This window comes from Physeter macrocephalus, chromosome 14, assembly GCF_002837175.3.
Source record: "Physeter macrocephalus isolate SW-GA chromosome 14, ASM283717v5, whole genome shotgun sequence".
Classification (NCBI taxonomy): Eukaryota; Metazoa; Chordata; class Mammalia; order Artiodactyla; family Physeteridae; genus Physeter; species Physeter macrocephalus.
In genome coordinates, this window is record NC_041227.1 from 130,696,173 (window position 1) to 130,719,205 (window position 23,033).

A 23,033-nucleotide genomic window follows, 5' to 3' on the forward strand; every position below is an offset into this window, starting at 1 on the left:
ACATTTCCATGTAGAAAACACACAGAGTTAAGGATAGACCCCCAAGTTCTTCTTTCCTTCTTCACCTCACAAGCAAAATGTCCCCAAGGCCAAAACATAGATGTAACATGCACCTCAAAGGCATGGAAACATTCTACCCCCAGTCTTCAGAGGTCTTTACTGTATAAACTTATAATGAATTCCATACTTTACAGCCCAGCCCACCTCAGCCATAAAGAAAAGATATGGCAGTCCACAAAGAAGAGATGAATTTCACCAGGAAAGGCAGCAGTGTGCTCTACATGGCAGGAAAGATGAGGGAATCCGCAAAATGGGAGTCAGTCCTCTATTTCACACTCTCCAGAGACACAGTGCCAGAGACGGGTTTCGAAAGATAGGGGTGACAACCTCTCCGATCTCCTTTCAGAATATATCAGGTTCCAGGAAGAGATAGCAGGGCCTCCTAACTAGCATCTAGAATTACTTCCTTCTAGCAACAAGGGATTGTAAAGACCAGGCATGTTTCCACTTGCCCAACAGCTGTCTTTACAATAAACATGGCTTAAAACCAAAGTTGGGGTGCAACACAGGAAAACAATCAATCATATATACAAATAAAAAAGGTCTCTCATAAAATTCACGCAAGGTAAGAAAAAGGTGGGGGTTTTTTTTTCCATACGAAGACCAGATTAATAAATGAAAGCAGCATTTTCAGCAGTAAAACTGAAGCACAAAGGAAGCTGGGGAACCCCACTTATCGAACTAAAGTTCTTGTAAAGTTCAGTTCCATATAGTAGGTATATATCTAGCATCTCATCAATATTTTCACAAAATAGATAGAAAAATGTTCATGTATTTAAATAAACAATTTGAACTATTGATATACCCCAACCCCTCTTTCAGCTTTAAATGACCCCACGTGATGATTCCGTAGCATAGGAAATATGTCCCAATTGTGGAAGTTAATTACAGAAGGAAAACATTATTCCTCTAAAAATACCTATTTTATTAAAACATCACTTCATCATTCCAGTTCATAGAGAAAAATCACTCCACTCAGAAAATAAATTTGAGACTAGAGAATAAAACAAACACATGGATAAGGTGACAGATAAATTGTCTGAATTTTCTTAATCAAGCCTCCTCGGGTGGCTTTCACACAGAGATTGGCTGCGAATGCGACAGATTGTTGCCAAATGTAACTTTTTGACACAAATAGTTCTGAAATGGCTGCTCTGGAACCCAGCTGTTAAATTTGGTTTGATGGCAAAGGTACCACTGTCAGAATTCACCGCAGAGTTTTGATGCGTGTGCAGAAGGCACCTGCTACGATCCGTTCGATGTCTGAATGTTCCCTTGCGTTCCATTCACTACAGGCACACTGTCTCAGTTTCCAGCTCCCAAGGGCCACCCTGGGACCCACTCCTGTTCTCCACCTGCAGCCTTTGTAAAACCCAGCAGTGGTGACCTTCAGCTTGAGCCTCAGAACGCACCCTTCTCCGTGCTAACACTGTCCAAAGAGCTTTATTTTTTTCCTATGTGTCCATGAACAAAATGACAGTTCTCGCCTCGGCAAATATAGAAATTTAGAAATTCCACTGCCTATCAAGATCCCAGTGACATCACTTCCTTGTCACGGAGATCAGGTTACTCTCAACCACTTTACAGTAATAACCAACTTAAGGATCTGTATGCATGGCCATCACAGATCAATGTCTGCATTTTCTTTCAAATGATTCATGCTTAAAAATGAAAATACATGACCCTCTCTTGCCCTTCCGCTTCCAAGCCCTGTTAGCATACTCAGGACAGCAAACATCAGGGACACACAGATACTGTTGAAGACAGCTCCCAGGTCCTTGGGCTGTTTGTGGCCCTTGATGGGTCATTTCTTCCTAAGTTCCCAAGACTCTGATAGCCACAGAGACGTCCAGTTAAAGGGAACAATATTGATAGCCAAATATTCTGATTGGAGTTTGATAGGGGTTTCAGATAGGCAAGGTTGACCTTTATCTCTTCCCTCCCGCTTCGACAAGAGACCCCTCCCCCCCCAGAAGCACCAATGAATATAGTCTGGAAACAACTCTGTGCCCTTAACTCTTACCTCCCCGAGAATTGAACATACAGTAGGCCACTTGAGATCAGAAGAAAAGAAAATAGAACAACCACTTCTTCCACACTGCTTCTGAAAATGCAAACTAGCTTTGAGTGTTTTTTTTTTAAATTATAAATTCTAGCTCTTCTGGTGAAGACCTGTAGTGTATTTCTATGAATATTCACAGTTCTCTGCATTGTGAAAAAAGTATGCTCATCAGATAACCTTTGGTGTCCACCTTTCTTAAAAATGTTTGCCCCCGGAACTAAACGTAAGGAGGCTCGGTTTTGTGTTCATTTTTCTTTACCCAGAAGGCAGCTGATAGATGGGTTGCATACGCTTTATCACCCCTCTAATCGTGTACCTTTTTTTCTGGGTGCCATCAGTTTAAATGGTCTCTGTAGAATCAGTAACACTAGGGAAACAAGACAAATTCTCTGATATCCAAATCTGTGCCACTCTCTGAATCCTCTTATAGTTCAGTATTTTGAAGAAAAAATTAATAATAAAGGCTTGGCTTTTTGATGGATTTTCCCATAGGAGATCATCTTTATAGTATTACTGAAAATAAATTAAGGGATATATCTGTCTGCTTCTCTTATCAGCTTGCTCTTCCATGGGGTGCCAGCCCTTTGCATTTATCTTTTCTTCGAGCCCCCAAGCACAATTTCACATCACTGTTCAGCCTTAAACTACAAAGTCCAGTGACAATCGCCTAGGGCAGTGGCTTGACTTGCTCTGTTGAAATAGCTTGCAGGCTCCAACACAAACACTGGTAGTGACCAAATGATGCTAATTGTTAATTTCTGGCCACAGTAGAATATGACTTCGGAGGAAGACATATCCAACCCAGCTGCTCTTCTTTAAAGGCCAAATGGAAGTTTTATTATAAGGTCTTACACTGTGAATGAGAGCTTTCCTACAAGTTCTCTTAGCTGTCCCTCACCATTTCACGATCTGAGAACAATAGAGTCCGTGTAGGCAAGACCAATGCAAAACTGCTGATTCTCGGGGCTTCCCTGGTGGCGCAGTGGTTGAGAGTCCGCCTGCCGATGCAGGGGACACGGGTTCGTGCCCCGGTCCGGGAGGATCCCACGTGCCGCGGAGCGGCTGGGCCTGTGAGCCATAGCTGCCGAGCCTGTGCGTCCGGAGCCTGTGCTCCGCAACGAGAGAGGCCACGACAGTGAGAGGCCCGCGTACAGCAAAAAACAAAACAACCTGCTGATTCTGACTTTTGATATATGAAAATGGTTGGATCACTTCCTTTCCACAGAAGAGTTAAGTCAGCCCAGGTCATCTGTAACCGGCAGAGGAATAGCAAGCAAATGCACTCCAGAAAAACAGAAAAGACCCTGATGGCCTGGCCGAAGCCACAAACCCTGGGGATTACTTAGGAAGTTCTGTTGTGTTTTGTTTTTTCCTATATTAAGACACAAGTAAGTGCCTAAACTGCCCCGTGCTTTCCCTGAACTCAGTCTCCAAGTCATAAGAGCATTAGCCTCATTCCTTGAAAGAGACCTTGAAACCCAGAAATGCAAAAGTGTAACCTGGGCAAAACTCACGCACGTCAGGATTAACTGTCCACGGAGACATATGTCCATACTGACAACTGTAAGACAGAAAGAAAATGCAGATCTCCCAAAATCTGACTGTAAACTCCCAAGAATAAAGGACTTGATATCCTTAGTTCAAATGACAAATACAAGTGATGTCAAGATACTGACAGTCCAAGGGAGCAAGGCTGGATATTTTAAAATTCTGTTAACACACGTTTGTGTTATGAGGGGCTATCGGCTTCTTTTTAAAGAAAAGAATCCCTATCACAAAGTCCTTGACCTTGCTTTATATTTTTTCTGAGGCCCAGTTCTCTTCCCTCAGTTCTCTTCCCTCAGATACAAAAAAGGTTTTTAGAGAAGTGTTGCTTGCAAAAGGAGTTTGGATCAGGAACTGAAAAGATAAACCCCAGCTGAAGTCTTGATTCCAAATGGCTCCATTAGGAAACCTGCAATGGTAGAATGATATTTGTAGAGCCGTAAACACAGACTCTCTAAACCTCAGAAAAATGACACATCTTCTTTGCAGACACCAGGAACAGGTGGTGAGTGATGTATTTGGTGGCAATATGCTTTCCCCAGAAGGATAGTTTCATTTTGAAGGCTCTGGAATTCAGGTTTTATTTCCCTAGGTGAAGAGAAAACATTCTTTTAGGTAAATTGCCAGATCAAATACTTAAATATGCTCTCTTAAGGAGTTTCCGGGTATCATTTTAAGTGTACTTTATGTTTGCCTGATGATGTACCAGGAAAAAAAAAATGTCTCTGAATAGTAAAGAGACTATAGCTTTAAGGAAGATGTGTTGTCCTGGAAGAAGAAAATAGAGACAGCTTAGGTAACTGGCAGACTGTTATTTGTGTAGCATTCTGTACAGCAAAGAGGATAATTACTGACAGAAGCAAAGCAAATTATACAGTTGTTACAGTCCCACGGAGAAAACAGAGCTTTCACCAAGGGCCGTGGAGCCCAGAGATTCAAGCAAGGCTGGCAACCCAAGACAGTCACATCAGAAAGGAGGCATCCAGCATAGACCTCTTAAAAAAGGAGTAAGGTAGAGCGGTCTCATCTCTCCAAGCCCAGGGATAGCACTCAAGGGGTAGGTCTGCGTCTCCTATAGCTCTAAGTCTACCTGAGAACAAGTATTTTGACCCCAAACTATTCTTTATCACTCTCTTCAAAGACAGCCGAACGGATGAGGTGGATGAATTGGAAGATTTTAAGAATTCTATCTGCCTTCTACTTCTGAGGTTAAAGTGGCCTCCCAGCTTCTCAAATCCTGATGCAGTTCAGGAAGAAGGAAAACCGAGTGATTTGTGTCTGGGTTCATGATTCTCCTTGCACATGAATCACACCACCAAGAGAAACAAAATGCAAAGCTAAGAGACAAGAATGCAGTGAACGTCTAGGAGAAGTGTGCCTTTATTTCCACGTTATGAAGCAAGTTATTGCGTAGAAATGCAAAAGGTGGATACTCAATTTAATCTGAAGAAAATTGTCCCATTGGCTGCCAGAGCAGAATACTTACCTGAGGAAATTAAGAGGCAATTTTCATGGGATTGAACAGTCCCCGTCTTTTCAGAATTCATTTTCCTATGTCCATCTTCCTAATCTGCCTCAACAGCAGTTGAGCTAAATACTCACTAAATGGAAGAACTCTATACATAGAATTAATCAATTGCAGTTTTGTATTTGATGGTCTAGAACAGGTTATGGAAAACCATGGCCTGGCCCCTTGCCTGATTTTGTAAATAAAGTTTTATTGGAACATGGCACTGTGCTCATCCATTTACATATTGTTTATGGATGCTTTCACTCTCTGACAGCAGACTTGAATCGTTGCAACAGAGACTGCATGGCACACAAATCCAGAAATATTTACTATCTGGCCCTTTATACAGAAAAAGTTTGCCAACTCCTGGCCTAGGGTGTCACAGTCCGCATTCTATAGAGCCAGAAGTCAGTGATCATATGGAATTGTACTCTACTCCCCTCTCCCACAACGAAAAATGTTTGCAAAACTGTGCGCTCATGTACAGTGTACATTTTCCTAGGGAAAAGGTCCTAGCTTTCAACAGAGTCTCAGAGCAATCCAGAGTACCCCACTTAAAGTCAAAGAAAACCAAAGAGTATCCTTAGGACATTAAACAGTGCTACACACACACACACACACACACACACACACACACACACACACACACACACACACACACACACACACACACACCCCTACCTTTTGTCAGGTTTGGTAACTTCCTCTTCCTAGATTTTACTCTGGCATTTTTCCATCTGAATATGTAAATCATCAGGGGTTGGATTGAAAACTGCACCTTCTACTTGCTAATAAAAATGGAAGATTCCTTTAAGCTAGGAAATCTCTCTTTAGATCATAGATAGACATTAAGAAGGCAAAATCCCCAGCACAGTAGAGGTTTAATTCATTTTACTAGATCTGACCACCAGCTCCAATGAATTTTATGAAAATAAGAATCCTCCTTCAAGGTCAGAGGGCGTTACATAGCTTAAAAAGCACTGGGGTTGGGAAATTAAGAAGTAGGTATCCACTGCACTTTCAGGCCAAAGATGAAGTGTTTTGTTCGACACCTTTGGGAGAAACAGAGTAGTTTCCCTGAGCAGAGCGGGTGAAGCCTCTTGGTCAACAAAAGCATTTTTAGAGTTAAACTACAAAAACATCCGCCCCTCTCTGCCTCCTTTGTGATTCTGTTCCAACGACACTAAATCAACCGCATTCGCAGAAAACAGTGTGCCTCTTTAGCCTCAAGGCTGACCTCCTCCAATGCTGGGGCAAAGGAATGTTTCACTTTCTAGACCATGACATCAGGGTCGCAGGGCTGAGGAACAGCAAAGAAGGGTAGGGCCTCAATTAAAAACCTAATCAATGAGAGGCAAGCAGCAACAATAATGAGACACAAAAGTGAAGTCATACAGAGGACTGAGTAACCAAGAGTTGCGTTTTCCGGGTCGCGAACTGTAGACAGAGCAAAAAAAACATCAGTAAAACATACATCTGTGGTTCCCAAACTGTGTGCTGAGACACCCTGAGACTCCACAGAAAACTAGGGACACAAGATATCGTAACTTTTCAAGGGAACCACTGTGGCATCTGGAGGACATCCTGCAAATTACTACAATTAAGTTGTGTAGACCTAGTATGGGAGGATGTGCCCAGATTATATGCAAATATTGTACCATTTTATAAAAGGGACTTGGGTATCCATGGGGTGTCCTGGAACCAGTCCCCCAAGGGTACCAAGGACAACTGTGTAAGTCCTCCAACTTTGCTCTTCTACTTCAAAACTGTTTTAGCTATTACAGATCTTTTGTGCTTCTATATAAATTTTAGAATCCACTTGTCAATTTATATATTTTTAAAACCTGCTGGAATTTTTATTGAGAGTGCATTGATTCTGTAAATCAATTTGGAAAGAACTGATATGAAAACAATATCTTTCAATGCAGGAACAGAATATTTTGCTCCATTTATTTAGGTCTCCTTCATTTCTCTCTGAAACATTGTATAGTTTTCACTGTTCAGGTGTTGTGTCTATTTTGCTAAATCTGTCCCTAAGCATTTTGAGGTTTTTGATGCTCCTGTAAATGGTACTGTTTATTGTCATTTCAATTGCCAACTTCTCCTTGCTAGTTTAATAAACTGTTTTAACATGAAAAAAAATGTTTTGTGGACCTAATGACTTAATAAATGGAACTATTAAGTATTTCTTTTGGCCTAGGGCACCGTGGAAAAAGTTACTAAGACAGTCAGTGGCACCCTGAACAGAGGATGTTTGGGAATCTCTGGCGTATACATTTTTGGGTTAGGCTTGGAGGATACACAAGCACGGTAAAAGACAAGCAATTCTGAGCTGTACGCACACATACTCATTTTCCATCTCAGACTGTGTAAGCAAGAGAGAAGTGGCTTATGTAACCAATTTCTTCTGATTACATCAGTGTGACCAATTACAGACACTAGAAGAACGGACGCTTCTTCCACATCGGGGCTGATAGAAGTTGCCAGCTGGGAAATTGGGGACTGTTTGATATTTTATCATGAAATACACGCATCTCTGTGATTTCCTTCTCCTTAGTCAGCACTGGGGAGGCTCCACGCTTATTCCAGGGAGGTTGACTTTGCTTAAAAGCGAACACGTGCTGTTCTGAGAAATCTACATTTGAAATTAGCTTCAGAGCCAATGCATGGTCTTTTAAAAAGACACTTAAAAGTTTTCAATGGTAAAACTCCAGCTCTAAGGGCAAATTTGACTTCTAGAAGTTGCCAAGCACAGCTTGGTGATAAGTCTGATACGCAAGGTGGGTAAAACAAAGAGGAAGATACCTGGAAAGGATTTTTGTAAAAACAGACAAACAACTAAGGAGTAATTATAAAATGATGATTCCACATGTAGCACGTATGGGGGAGGAGGTGGATTCTGAAGCCTTTTCTGAAAGAGAAGTGGCCAAGATATTTAGTAGCATATCATTCACATAAATAATCCTGCAAGTGTTTCCTCTGAAGAGCAATCCTTACTGGTACACACACGTGAACGGCAGTTGTCCTAAAAGGCATTCACATTACTTTTTTGGCATACCTCTGAAGCCAGCAATATATAGAGAAATTGATGTTTACATCAACATAAAGACGATATATAATGTGGGTAATTATATCACACCAAATCAAATACATTTGTGGAAAAAAGAGCATGATCTCTTTTATAGAGATACATTGACTTTCTGATATGCTGATAATTATAGGCAAGGCTAATATTCAGATGGTCCATGCTGGTAGCACGTTAAATATTTTGAGTATCATCCCTTGACAGGGATGTCTTCTCTCTCTACACACACACACACACACACACACACACACACACACACACACACACACACACGTATGTATGTACAGGAGACTCCCAACTTACATCAACTTAAATATAGTTTATGCATCTCTGTATTTATTTTAAAATTAGTTTAGAACTTATAACATAGTTCTAAAAAAAAATCCTAAACTTCAGACTTGTAAGGCTATCAGGCCTTTCTACTTTAGTACATAAGATACCTAATCACCATGTACAACATCGTTTCTATGGGGAAAAGGTATCCCAAATTTCAAATCAGTATTCCATCTCTCTCCGTAGGGGGTAGTAGACCATGTTCTCAACCCTGCTGCACATCAGAATCACAATAGTGGCCTGTAAAAAATGCCACCTCCCGGGTCCTGCCCTGACCAATTAAGTGAGAATCTCTGGGACCTTGGCATTAACAGTGTTCACAAGCGCCCAGGGGTTCCAGTGTGCACCAGGGTTGAGAACCACTGACTAACTCTTCTCCCCGGGTGTGCTTGTTTTGCAAGTCCAGGCCCTGGGCTCACAGACTGGAGAGGGGTACACATGAGACACACAGTTAGTTAAGAAAATTTCAAAGTAGAAATCACACTGAACAAGAGGTAAGAGTAATCTGACCCAGACCAGATAGATGCCTTGCTTTACATATTTCACCAAAAACTGTCATGCAATGGCCTCAGATTTTTTTCTGCTACTTTCTTTTCTCAGAAGATGAATGAATACAGTTGTGATTTTTTTTCTCTGGGTCTCAAAGAGAGAAACTTCCAGATTTAGAAAGAAGGGTAGGAAAGTGAATGGCAATAGCAACTGGGATAATACCCTTTTTTTTCTGGCTGGAAATAGATGAAGACCGGGGTAGCATGAAAGCAGATGAAGTGGATGTTTATCAAACAGGTGTGTCTTGGAACTGAAGATGAAGAAGTGTGTGGCCGAGCCATACCCTCTCTGGGCATGCGCTGGATGCCAAGAGCAAGGGAAACATGCAAAGAGAGAAAAAGATACGATTGCACTTCAAAATCTAAAAGGGAAAATGGAGTATTCAAGGGAGCAGTCTTCTCTCCGTATTTGTGAACTTGAGGCAAAGAAAGGAACAGAGTGTGTTCCTTTTCCTTTTAATAAAAATCCTCTGCCCTTGTGCTGCAAGAGCTTTGTATTAACACAGTGTCCGAAAGCAGTGCTTCCTGGTGGTTATCAGTCGTATTTTCCCTGTGGACCACTTCACTCTTTGACCTTTGAGGAACCTCGAGCCCCAAATCAGAGAACCCATGGGTGTATCTGGCCATGAGAAAGAGCTTTTGCTGCTTCGTCAACCTGTTAGGAATCCACCGTGGAGCTGGCCTCCCACCGTGGAGCGATCCACTGCTGATGAAGGACGGGCCTTGAACTCAGCCTGTGGAAATGTGGCCTCTACTTCCAGGAATTCATTCAACCCTTCCCATTATCTTCTCACCTTATCAGAGAACGACTCACTGCCTTTAATTTTCTCCTACTGCAGCCCTTCCATTTATAGTAAGGCTTCTTCATTGAACAGAAAACAAAACCAAAAAAAAAAAGCAAGAGTACAGTAATGACAAAGGCAATCCTTGGGGCTTATACGTTGTAGGAGGGGGAAAAGCAGAGGAAGGCACTGATTCTCTGTGTGGTTTGACGTATTTCCCCTTAGGACTGACAGACGTCCTCCTCAGATGTTATTTATAGATGTTAGACGTTATTTATAAGAGCCATGTGGCAGAATTTGTGACATCAAATACAGACACACACATGCGCGCGCACGCGTAGAAGGATAGACAGATGATAGAAAATCACATCACAAATCACATTCCATTAATAGTGTAACACAAATGTCAAGAGAACCAAATCTGTGACTCTTTGAGCTGTGATAAAAGTGATTTTATGTTTTCCAAAGTTGGGAAAAGAGTATGACCAGGATACCTTGCCACTTCACCAGAATATGTGGTTATTACCCAGGATGGAGCAGAAATTTAGGAACACGGCAGCAGCCACAAGAGCTGGGACAGATACTTCACAAGAGTTCCTGGTGGATACTTTTATAATACTCTTAAAGATGCACATTAAATAACTTCTTCTGGACCACAGACACGACTGAACTTAAAAAATGAAAAAGCCTATAAATACTGCCAACCCAATCTTGTCTTTTGTCTCTCCCTCCTTGCATAAAATGCAATCTTTTCAACCAAGCACTTAAACATAAATATTAAAATAATAAGTGGGACAAACCACAGATCTACTTACAATTTCATCACCACTGTAGCACCTTTTTACCAGGGCCAATGCATTCATTTTGTAAAGAACAAGAGAAGTCTGAAAAGCCTAAGGACTCATATGATACATCATTAAATATTTAATCACCTTTTTAAGTCCTAAGCCTTTATCATATTTCTTCCATCTAGACAGTTCATTCTATACTATAGATTCCAAGGCCCCCTTTGGAGGGGAGAAAAAAAAAAAGGAAATGGGGAGAAAAAAACCTTCTGAGAGGCAGGGTTAAATTATCTCAAAGATGAGTTTCTATTGGCGCTTTAGTGAACTTGCTTCACCCCGTTAAACCCACCAATCCACATGAGGGTCAACTGATGGAGTCCATTGTTTTTAGTCTCCAAGAATCGATTTTACAAAAGATGCCACGTCTGTCGCTTTGGATTCATGTAGGGTGAAAAATGGATGTTGCTGGTAGAGAAAAGAAAAATACCTGATATTAATACCTGTCACTGACAATGCATGAGATTACCAAATTAACAGATCTGGTTAGTCAACAAATTAAGTACCCCTATCAGGGCTAAACTGGACTCTTCCTACCCCCTCCCAAACCAAGTACACATTTAGTAATGCAAACTTTTTTTTTTTATTGGAGTATAACTGCCTTACAGTGTTGTGTTAGTTTCTGCTGTACAACGAAGTGAATCAGCTCTATGTATGCACATGTCCCCTCCCTCTGGGACCTCCCCCCTCCCCCCCCTCTAGGTCAGCACAGAGCGCCGCGCTGAGCTCCCTGCGCTCTACAGCAGCTTCCCACTGGCTATCTGTTTTACACATGGGAGTGTATATACGTCCATCCCAATCTCCCAGTTCACCCCCCTCCCCCCCATGCAAACTTTTTAAAGATATTGCTCAGCTGCTGCTCCCCCCATTTTGGGGTATATTCCATGACGTGTATCTGCTGCTTTAAAATGTACACATGTAACTAGCTATATACATCCATCCCTGGTAAAATACAAGGAATAGCAAAGATGGTCCAAGGCTCTGAGTTACCAATAACCCTGTCCCTTACAAAGTAATTTTTAGAAAGATACAGTAGTAAAATAATGAGAAATTTCAGAGGCTTATGTGCATTCAATTCTCAAGAAATGGGTGGCAGGGTGAGAAACCAATTTTTAAAATACCAGGCGAGCTGGTTTGGACTGAAACAGTTAACAATGCTACTTTTTAAGCCACATCTACAAGTGATACATATGTCTCTCCATGACGATTTGATCCATTTGGAAAATAATGTAGCCTGCCCAACTCGAAGTATGGGCAGAGAAAATTCAACTTGGAATTTAAAAACTGAAAAGCAAAAAATGGTCTCTATTCATGCAGCTCCGATTAAGAAAACGTTACATCAAGTCTTGTTCTTTGCTGGGGGAATAAGCACGGTCCAATACAGGAAGCCACACATTTCAAAACAGTTCTGAAGGAAACGAAGCCATTTGCTCTGCAGAGGGTGGTCCTTCCCCAGTTGCTCAGCTTTGTTACAGGAAGCGCCTGGCTGTCACCCTGGAACCTTACACCTCTGGCTAGAAGTAGATACATCACCCCACGATCCACAGTTCTCCCAGGGGAAACAGAACAAACCGAACAAACTAAAAAGGACACTTCCTTCAGGTAGCACCTAGTGCCACATGCCCCCGAGCTAGGAGGGCCCTCTCCCTCCTTGTCTGGGGGTATTGTTCTCAAGAACTAGTTGAATAGCTAAATATGAGTATTTTTGCACGCAGACATGTAGATGACTCACTCGGTTTCCCCTGACTTCGAGGATTTTAGTTTACAGCCTTCGTGTTGCCTAGCTGTAGGTTTTCTAATTATATTTGTTTTAAACCTGACAGCGGAGGGCTGGATGAGTCAGCCCTGTGGGAAACTGAATGCCCACCCATGGAAGTTTTAGAAAACAATGCAAATGGGAAAGGAACAAAGAAATAAAGCCCCAAAGAAGGTAGGTGGTCACCATTAAGTATCGGGACTGAAAAAAAAAAAAAAAAAAAAAAGGTTTTTCTGCCTTTGCCCATGTGAAGATACAGGTTGGGTGCTGCTCCAGAGTTTCATATCCATGGTATGAACTGAAGCTCTAGGTGCTGGGCCCTTCCTCTTGAGCTCCTTGGATAAATAAATAGAAGCATTACTTTTGATTACTAATCACTTACACAGCACACTTACCAAGTGTTTCACCATCACGCTTATTAGCTTTCCCACATCATCTTGACATTTAGAGATCATTTTATGTCCTTTAAAGCTTTTTACTATCAAAACAGGACACGTCAAGCCTTGGATTGTCTCAGTGACTGCTTTCAATGCCTGCCAGTCCTGTCCTACCTCTGGTTCTGCCGGTGGTTATTAGCTCAGTGTATGTAGCCCGGCTCTGTGATTGAATTCAATAACCTGACCTGGAGCCTTAAAAAAGAAAAAAATCCTCCGGCATCTTTCAGTTTATTCTCAGGCTGGGAAAATGCTGTGAGAGCCAGAGGGCGGGGGCAGGGGAAAGCAGGCGGGCATGCGCGAAAATGGAAAGTGTGGCTCGTCTTCTCGTGTGGGTTTCGAGGCTGTGAAAGGTTGGGAGGGAACCAGTGCCTTCTATAAGCAGTCGGCTAAGAACAGCAAGGACAGCAACCAGGAGACAGCGAAGGGGCACCATGGGATCATCCCCAGGCCGTAGGCCCAGGCTGAGGTTCTCAAAAGAGGGGCCGGGTACAGGAAGGGAGGACTTGAACATACTGCCAGGAGCATGGCCACCATCACCAAGAGTCTCCAGATCCCCTGCAGACACCTCATCCCTCAAGACGACAATTTTCTCTGTGTTCGGTCATCCCCGTTTAACACCGTGATTCAATCGAGGACTTCCCGGGACATTCAGAGAACCTAACGACCTCACTGGGCAGTCGCCTGGTTTTCATTTCTGGCGGTTATCGTCTAGGACAGGGCTCAACGATTGATGGGCCAGCGGCCATGTCTAGCTCACTGCCTATTTCTGAAATAAAGTTTTATTGGAACGCGGCCACACCCTTTTGTTTACCTATTGAATATGGCGGCTCTCACGCTGAAACAACAGAGTCAAGCTGTTGTGACAGCCCACAAAGCCTAAAATATTTACCGTCTAATCCTTGACAAAAACATTGGCTGGTCCCCTACCCCAGAAGAACAATTCCTACTGAGTCATGTCCCCCCGTGGACATTTGAGAGAATAAGCAAATGAAATGCTCTGAGAGCATGTCCACTCCTCAACCCAAACAGGGAGCAAAATGTATGGAATTTCTGTAAGAGGTACATGTCTGGGTTGGGGCCTTAATTATACTGTTCTTCACCTGGAAAAAAAGGAGTTTTTTTTTTCCTTTCTACCTCTTCACCAACTCCCACAACCTAAACAATAACCTCTCAGCATGTGTTTTCCCAAAGCTACAGTCAAAAGACTTTGGACTCAGATTTTCCATTGAAAAACCTCAATTCCACAGAAAAGCAAGGAGCAGTTATGGCCTTAAAAGGCAAGTCCGTTTCCAGGACTACAAAGATGAATGCCATAAAAGGCGCGGAGGGGGGGAGGGGAGACCCACATGATCTTACAACATCAATATGTAGACCATAATAGACCATAGTGTCAGAATAAATTGTTAAAGTAGAATTCAGCGTCAGCTACCAATGGATATTAAGCTAGGACTCAGCATTTTTTCTCAAGGGTGTTCCATTGAAACCTCTGAAAAGTCACTTGGAAGGGGGAAAAAAAGTGTCATGCATTTTAGATCACCAGACATATACAGAAAATATTCTTCTATCTAAAAAGAGTGACAAACAAGGCAACTTTAAAATAGGAGTACAGGCTCCATAGGACCCCACAGGAATCGCTTTATGCCTATTGCCCTTTATGTGAAATTAATTTTAAAATACTCTGGGGGTTGCAGAAGAATACCAAAAAAGAGTAGCCAGGGTTGAAAAGGCCCCTGACTGGCTATTATAAACATAATCAGAGAGGAAATATTTAATCCAAACATGCAGTATGCTAAGATTTTTTCAGGCATTACTCATCTCCTTTTCTGCCTCAATTGCGGGTGTTAGTTGAATAAAGCTTAGTTGAATGCTGAGTCCCAGGGGCTGCCTTTTTAAGGAGGACAAAGAAGCCCAAGAAGGATGCCTTGTCTCTTGTCAGACTCTTCCCAGAATTCTTTCACAGTCACCCAGTCGATGCATGGTTCAGACTTAAATCCAAGCTTAACCAACAGAACTAAAAATCCACGTGATAAGCTGTGACTAACCAGATATGCTTTCTACTTTGCTGGCAACTTTTGAATATATATAATAAATACAGTGTTGTTAACTCTAGTCCCCATGCTATATATTCTACCCCCAGCACTTACTCGTCTTGTAAATAGAAATCTGTATTCTTTAACCACCTTGATCCAGTCCCCCAACCCACCCACCCCTGGCAACCACCAATCTACTCTCTGTTTCTTTAAGTTCAATTTTTTTAAGATTCCACATTTAAGTTAGATCGTACAGTATTTGTTTTTTTCGGTCTGACTTATTTCACCTAGAATAATGTCCTCAGGCTTCACCTGTGTTGTTGTAAATGGCAGGATTTCCTTTTTTAATGCTTGAATAATATTCCAGTGTGTGTGTGTGTGTGTGTGTGTGTGTGTGTGTGTGTGTGTGTATTTTTTTTCTTTATCTATTCATCCACCATTGGACGCTTAGATTGTTTCCACATCTTGGCTGTTATAAATACTGCTGCAATGAACATGGGGGTGCAGATATCTCTTCAAGATAGTGATTTCATTTCCTTCAGATATATGCCCAGAAGTGGAATTGTTAATCATAAGATAGTTCTGTCTTTAATTTTGTGAGGAACCTCCGTAACCGTTTTCTATACTGGCTGTACCAGTTTACATTCCCACCCATCTTGTACAAGGACTCCCTTTTCTCTGCATCTTCACCAGTGTTCATCTCGTATCTTTCACACCACTCTAGCAGGTGTGAGGTGATATCTGACTGCGGTTTTGATGTGTATTTCCCTGATGACTAGTGATACCTTTCCATGTACTTGTTGGAAAAAATCAACAAGTGGGGCTATACCAAACTAAAATCCTTCTGCACGGCAAAGAAACAACAGAATGAAAAGGCACTCTGTGGAATGGGAGAAAATATTTGCAAACCATATCTCTGATAAGGGGTTATTATCCAAAATATATGAGGGACTCAAAAAAAAAAAAAAAAGAAAAAGGGGGACTTCCCTGGTGGTCCAGTGGTTAAGACTCCCCACTTCCACTGCAGGGGGTGCGGCTTCCATCCCTGGTCAGAGAACTAAGATCCTGGCATGCCGCATGGTGCAGCCAAACAAACAAAACAAAAAAAGAACTCATACAACTCAATAGCAGAAAACCCCCAAATAATCCAATTTAAAAATGGACAAAGGACCTGACTAGACATTTTTCCAAAGAAGACATACAAATAGGTAACAAGCTATACTTTTCCAGGCTGGAGCCACTTCACCACCCCATTTGTTAAGAGACATCAGGAACCTGTACTTCTGTCACCTGCCTGGAGTTGGTCCTGAAGATTGAGCGCTGCTTGTGGGTGGGACGGGATGGGTTGGGAGCAAGCATTTACCTCCTGCTGAATAACTACGCTCCAGTTAGAAATGGTGCCAAGGTTTGCTCTTATGTCTTTTGCAATTGTGCACGAACAGAATTCTTCCTTTCCTTGCTAAAATTAAAACCTTAATAATTGAAACACATCGAGGGAGGGATTAACACAAATCAGTAAATAGTCTGAATTTTATATTTCAAAAAAAAAATGTCTCTCCTGCATTCAACATATTCGTAGATAAGAATTGCCAAGTATAGGTCCCTACTATGTCTATTAAAGAATCATCTGTAACTAGCTTAGAATTGCCGTCTCCATGATTTAAAAGAAAGTATTTAAAAACAACAACCCTGAGGTCTTATTTTCACCTTTTTTACGGATAGCGCAAATAATAAACTGAATGCTGAGGTAGGATAATTCAAATTAATAAGGCTTTGTCTTACTTTTTTCCACTAAAGTGAAACCAGGAGAAAACAAAGTGATTCTTTCCTCCCTAAACTCCCACCAAAAAGAGGTTCATCCAACGAATCCTAAATATTTCATCAAAAATTGATCAGTCATGTAGCACTTAAGTTTCTCTCATTATTGAAATCCTTTAAATTATGGTTTCCTTCGTTTTGTGTTCCTTGGTGACTCCTAATGTCTTTAAAATTTGAAAATATAAATTTCACACACATAATCTGGTCTATACGATGACAGGTTTTATTATCATGTAAAAAATAGCTAAGACTGGTGACACAGCCCGGTTATACTAAGGACGAATATAGGGCACACGAAAGCCTCAGCTCTTTTTTTCTTAGTTTAACCTCACTTACCAATGTCTCCGTGAATCAGCACTTACAATACAGCTGTTTGATTATAATTCAGGTGTCAGTCATTTTCCCTGTACTCGCTATTGGTCTGGACACATTTACACCCCTAACAATACTCACCATAAGCTCTGGATATGTTGGCCTTTCTTTGGAATTCTTCTTCAAGCTTAAAGAAAAAAAGAAGATCACATTAAAATCTAGAAACCATCTGTATTTTCACTAGACTAGGATTTCAGAACCTGTAGAAGACTAAACAGAACCACCTTTAAAAATGTACTGAAAACATAAATCTCCCGTCTTGACTTTCCTCTTTGGTTAGTCTTAGCAGTTCCGTTTTAAATCATTCTGGGTGTACCTTAATGGGAAGAATAAGAGTGTGTGTCTGTGTGTCTGTGTGTGTGTGTGTGTGTGTCTGTGTGTGTGTGTGTGCGCGTGTGTTTACTTTCCTTATGACACTTTACCAATGACATAAAACCCAACTTTTATTATATATCAAAATACATGTCTCCTTTCCTTCAAAACAGTGTTTAATCCACCCCCACTTGCAAAGAAATTGGCAGGTATTTCTTATATTACATTCAGTATCTCCTCACTATCTTCAGTATCTCGTTCTCTTTGCCTCTGGCCCCTTGCATGTATAATTTGCTTTTATCTACTCCCTGCTGAACCTGCTTGAGAGAGAAGCAAAACACAAGTAAAATGTCTAAGGTCACGCTGCTGGTTTATGACCTCTTGGCTGAGGAAAGAGAAAACACACACGGCCAAGGACTTAGCAGTTATTCTTAGAAATATCGATACTTGGTGGTCATACACTACTGTCAAATGGCCCCCATTCATTCAGCTGTCTGTACACACAGACATTTTAATCACATTTGATACTGGAGGCAATAGTAATAAAACTGCAGTATGAAGAGACCAGCCCCTCACCCCTGTTCTTGACCCACCCCTTTATCCACCCACAGCCTTAAAATGGAGAAAAAAAAGAAAAGAAGCAGTTTATTTGGAGTTGGAATCCCAGGTTACAGAATGGAGAAAAGAATGATTTTGAAAAGTATGATTTGCAAGGTGACCTACAGACTCCTCTGCCCTGGGCCATAAAATCATACATGAATGGAAAGGAAGTTTGCCTGGCGTTGAAGGAACCAAAAAGTGACTGATTATTGGGCGGCTGGGATTTGTGCTAATGGATCATTTTGAGAAAATGAGACCTAGTATGTGTGACATGAGCTCTGTTCCACCCACAGAGGCTAACAGTTGAGGGCAGGGCCAGATACAGAACCAGAGAGTGAAACAGCTGAGATGCTTGGAAAAACTATGGTTTAAAAGAACACGAAATGAAAAAAAAAAAAAAAAAAAAGGAAGCCTTTGAACGAGAACAACTTAAAGCAGCCTACCCGTCGACTCCAGGCAATGCTGTGGGTAGAAGCCAGGGAACCTGAGTCAGGGTACAGGTAGATGTGAGGACAGAAGCTTCAACCTGGAACTGAGGGCAGATCTAGGACCCTAGTGACCTCACAGCCCAGACAACCTAAGAGAGAAAGTTTCACCTCAACTGAGGATAAAAATAAGAGCGAATTAGAAAGAGGGCTTATCCACTGTCATGGCTGCGTTGGCATGGGAAGACGTGTCTGAGTGAAATGAATGAGACCTTGTAGCTCCCACTGACGACGCCACGTGCACCACATCCTGAGATTCTAAAAGGCTCTGTTGGTGGTTCTCAACTGCACGTGGCTTTGCCCTCCAGGGGACATTCGGCAGTGTCTGGAGGCACTTCTGGTTGATGCAGCTGGTGCGGGGGGGGCGGTAACTGGTACTAACAGGTAGAGGCCAAGGATGCTGCTAAGCATCCCATAATGCACAGGACACCCAACAATAAAGAATGACCCAATCCAAAATGTCACTAGTGCCGAGGTCGGGAAACCCTGGGCTGTGTGTCCTAGGGCATTCCTCCTCGCTGCCCCTCCTGGCTCCTTCTCTGAAATGAAGTTGGCTTACAGTCATCTCCAGCTGGTTCATCTCTCATTTGGGCATATCCTCATGTCTACCTCCCCTCCCTGCCTTCCACCCCAGGAAACAGAAGTCTTTCTTTCTAAGTTCAAGAGCTGGTTCATCTAGAAAGAAACACGGAGGAAGTGTGATCCCAGGAGCGTGGCTGACTTGCACAGAGACCCTATAGGAAAAAAAGCAAACAGACTAAGGTACAAAAGCCCTGAATTTCGGCTATCGTTCAAATCGAATCAAGCACCAGAAAGTCTTCTCTATAATCGGAACAATTTATCTTCCTAAAATCAGTAAGGAAAAGCACACATGCAACGTTAAATCCACACTCAGTAGTCAAGTGGTTGATTTCACGTGTCCTGTTCAGAGGGACCATTAGTCAAGCATCAAACCCTAAATCTATGCAGACTCTGAAAAAGTCTCCTTGAAGACCACATGCCACCTTTTCCATTCCCACCTCTCACTGGTCAACCCTGAACCAAGGAAACGATAGAAAGAAAAGCTTGCCTCTCAAGTAATTCAAACAATGCCCTCTTTTACCAACCTGAGTTCTTTGTGATACAGCTGATTTTTGACCTTCTATTTAGTACATAATGAAATGATACTCTCTCTTCTCATCACGTAGAAGAAATTAAATACTTATTTTTTTTAAGGAGAGGTCATTTTAAGTCAGGACGTCTTAATCTTTTCATTTGTGGAACAGTTTATGATAATTTCTCCAGATTTTTTTGTATAAAGGGAATGTAGGGAAAATACCCCAAGTTGACCATCAAAAAGCATTAAGAATTCCTAAAACCTCAGCGATCACTGTCAATAGACTATTCCTTGACTTACGGCCTCTGATTAGAAATCTCAGAATGTACCATAAGCACTACTGCAGAGTATTGTTGGAAAATATTTACACAGCAAACCAAGGCTGTTTATTGAATTAATATAACTGATATAACCCATTCTCTCCATCTTTTAAATCAAGAACACTTCAAAACATGGGCTAAGAATAGCAAAATACTCAGGATAAGGTTAGGAAAAAAAGCAAATTTTCCATGTTTAATAGGAAGTGCTTGAAATTCAGTACAAAATAACAACTGTGGAGTTCAAAGCTACACCAATTTCTTTTTGGATTTGAGTCAGACTTTTGATTTTCAAGTGGCTTGTCATTTTCAAGCGTGCAATTAGCTAACTGCCCTAATTCCTCTTCCAAATGCCACAACACACACTCCTGACCGTAGCTGACACTAAAAAACAGCTTTGTGCCGCCTTGAGAATTGCTAGCTTGAAGTTTGTGCTGACCAGAGGATTTCTGCCTGTTTGAATTCCCCCTGACTGTTTCCAGGAAGGGCTCTTTGGTGCGTCCACAGAATAAAAACACAATGCGCCGCCGCCCGAGCCATACATTTGTCATAAGCTAAATAAATATCCAGTGCCTCTTTTTACTGTCCTTCCTAAACAAGTCAGGAACTATATTTGATTGTGTCTCTTTTGTACTAGTTCACACAGTATCAACATCTGGGTGGGCCTCTAACCATCTCCGATGGACATCGGGCTGGTGGACTGGGCGCTGAGCTCTTAAATAGGCCTAAAGGCACAGCAAGAAGGAAGCCAAGCTGTTTGGGCTCTTCGCAGAGCTGGCCCCCAACGACCTTCTCTCAGTTCCCACGGCTGTAACCTATCGAAAGAGGTTATGGTGAAAAACTGTAAGCCTGCCAAGATTCCATTTTCTGGAGAAAGTCAGTTGTGAAACCTTCTGTAGGACTAGAATGTAAGGCTTTTCTATTCGATTTCTCTAACGTGAATCCCAAAACAAGGCCTGGATGGTGAGCCTCCCTGGGCTCCAGGAACTCTTCAAAAGCCCTCAGATAAGAAAGCCATGTGTAGGGAAAAAAGAGGAAGAAAATGTCATTCGCTGGTCCTATTTCAAAATCAGTACAGAAAGGAGGGGTTTGTAAGGTATCGTTGCTGTTGTTGTTTTCTTCAAGTTCATAAGGAATAAATGCCTTAACTTTCTTCTTTTCTTTTCTCTCCTCCCCGCACCCCTTACCCCAACTCAGAGGATAACGTTTCTCTGATCCTGCTACAAAAGAAAGATACCAGCCGGATCTCTGGGCTCTATCATATCATAACTTTGGATATGACAGTGATAGCCAGTAAGTGCCTCTACTCCACCCCTCAAACCACACTTTACTGTCAGCTGACCAGCAGTGACCAGAGGAGAGTGACTACCAAGTTGATGCCCTGGATGAAGGGGCACGGCTGCAGCAGCACCGCGATGTCATCAGATGCTTACGGTGGACGCTTCCCACGGAAGGTCACACATACCCTGACAGGTCACCTAAGCCGTGAGTAACGCACCCTTTTTCTTCTAGTTCTACATTTAACCCAAGGACAGACGTAGGGAATAAAAACACAGATGCATCTTTCTCAAATTTTGAGATTAAGTTTTTCACCGTCCAAATCTGTGGTTCTTCTTCCCCACTTTTCACAAAGAGTTGGGCTTTTTGAGAAGTCCTGAAGGATCGTAGCCTGACTATATCATAAAAATACAAAATACACACAGAGGTCACTCAAAAAGGGGTCCTTTCATGAAGATGTGCCTCAGAAATACACAGGAAAATGGAGGAACCAGGTATAAAAGGGAGATAACACTCATAGGCTACATCTTTCTTTCATCAAGAAATAAAAGAGGTGTTTTTTAGGTAATGATCATTTTTCCATTCTTCCACCCAGCCCCAAATCAAACTTAAAACTGTCAGTAATAAAACAAGTGAATACCTAGACTGCTATTGTGGGCAGGTTGTGTATCTGTATGCTAATACATGTGAAAAATAAAATTGCTTCCGTAAAGATCTAAGCCATTCATAAAATCCCCCCCAAAATTAATACTCTTTTTTGAAGTATTAGACAACTTTCCCAACTCAGTTGACTTCAAAACAATGTTCACGCTAAGGGGGTATCAAAGAAAATATATTGGTGGTTTATGGTAGGCAAAAAACGATGCACCTGGCATCTGAAACAGGAGAGCCTGGGACTCTTAAAAAATCCGACTGAGGATAAGTAGGAATGCTCATAAAATTCAGAATGAATACTCCCCTTCAAATTCTCATTTCTCATACCAACAAAAATGACTATTTTACACAATTGATCCTAGGTATCAGATTCTATAGGAGCTACCGCACACAAAAGTCTGAGAAAGAATTTATTCTTTGACAACTTCAAAGTTAAAACGGTTTGAGTTTTGTTTCAATTATTATTATTATTATTTTAAGGACGCCCATAAACAAGCTAGACTGGCTGACTTGAGTGCAAATGAAATGACAAAGAATCAACAGTATTAACGGAATTAACAATTCCGAGAAAGCTGGAAAATGTCTGTGGCTCAAAATTTTTAAGTTAATGAACCATAGTAGCTGGGACTAAACATGAGAGAAAACGAGAGGGAAACAGAGACCTCGGAGGGGTGGCCATGAGGACACTCATGCTCTGCGGCGGGGAGGGCAGGCCAGGGCGGCTGCTATATAAAGCACGGTAGCACAAGTATCTGCAGCTTCCACAAATGTGTGCATGCGCTAAAATTAGAAAACATGTATTTTTTCCAAAGCGTTCGTTTTTAAAATAACTGTAAAAAGCTTTAACTCTGACTCTTTAGGGGAAGTTCCAAGTAAGAGAAGAAAACTGGTAAAAGAAAAAGTCATCCAACGATTTTTCAATAAATTGCAGATGAAAAGGAGCTTTCTGAATAGGAAGCAGTTAATAACGGGTCCCTAGAGCATAGATATAAATCATGGGTTCTCACCGCAGCCCTAGAGTAGAATGATTTGAGAACATTTGAACAGGACTGATATTCAGGACGCTCCCCAGGCCAGTTAGATCAGAGTCTCTGAGGCCGAGGCCTAGGTG

General features: G+C 41.8%; 1 protein-coding gene across 9 annotated transcripts in view; it reads right to left on the reverse strand.

Annotated features, from left to right (window-relative positions):
• Positions 1-1,182: 1,182 nt before the first annotated feature.
• Positions 1,183-23,033, reverse strand: part of MAP2K6 (mitogen-activated protein kinase kinase 6) — a 129,558-nt gene continuing 107,707 nt past the window's right edge. For 4 of the 9 annotated variants that reach the window (XM_055090819.1, XM_055090818.1, XM_055090821.1 and 1 more), the window contains 2 exons: positions 17,262-17,307; positions 16,285-16,462 (listed from right to left, as the gene is read on the reverse strand). In XM_055090819.1, coding sequence (XP_054946794.1) covers positions 16,379-16,462; positions 17,262-17,307 — 130 coding nt within the window. In that variant the 3' untranslated portion in view covers positions 16,285-16,378. Of the gene's footprint in view, positions 4,256-10,819; positions 11,176-16,284; positions 16,463-17,261; positions 17,308-23,033 lie in introns of those variants that run through there. The other 5 variants (XR_008619403.1, XR_003683087.2, XR_003683085.2 and 2 more) reach the window with 3 other exon arrangements.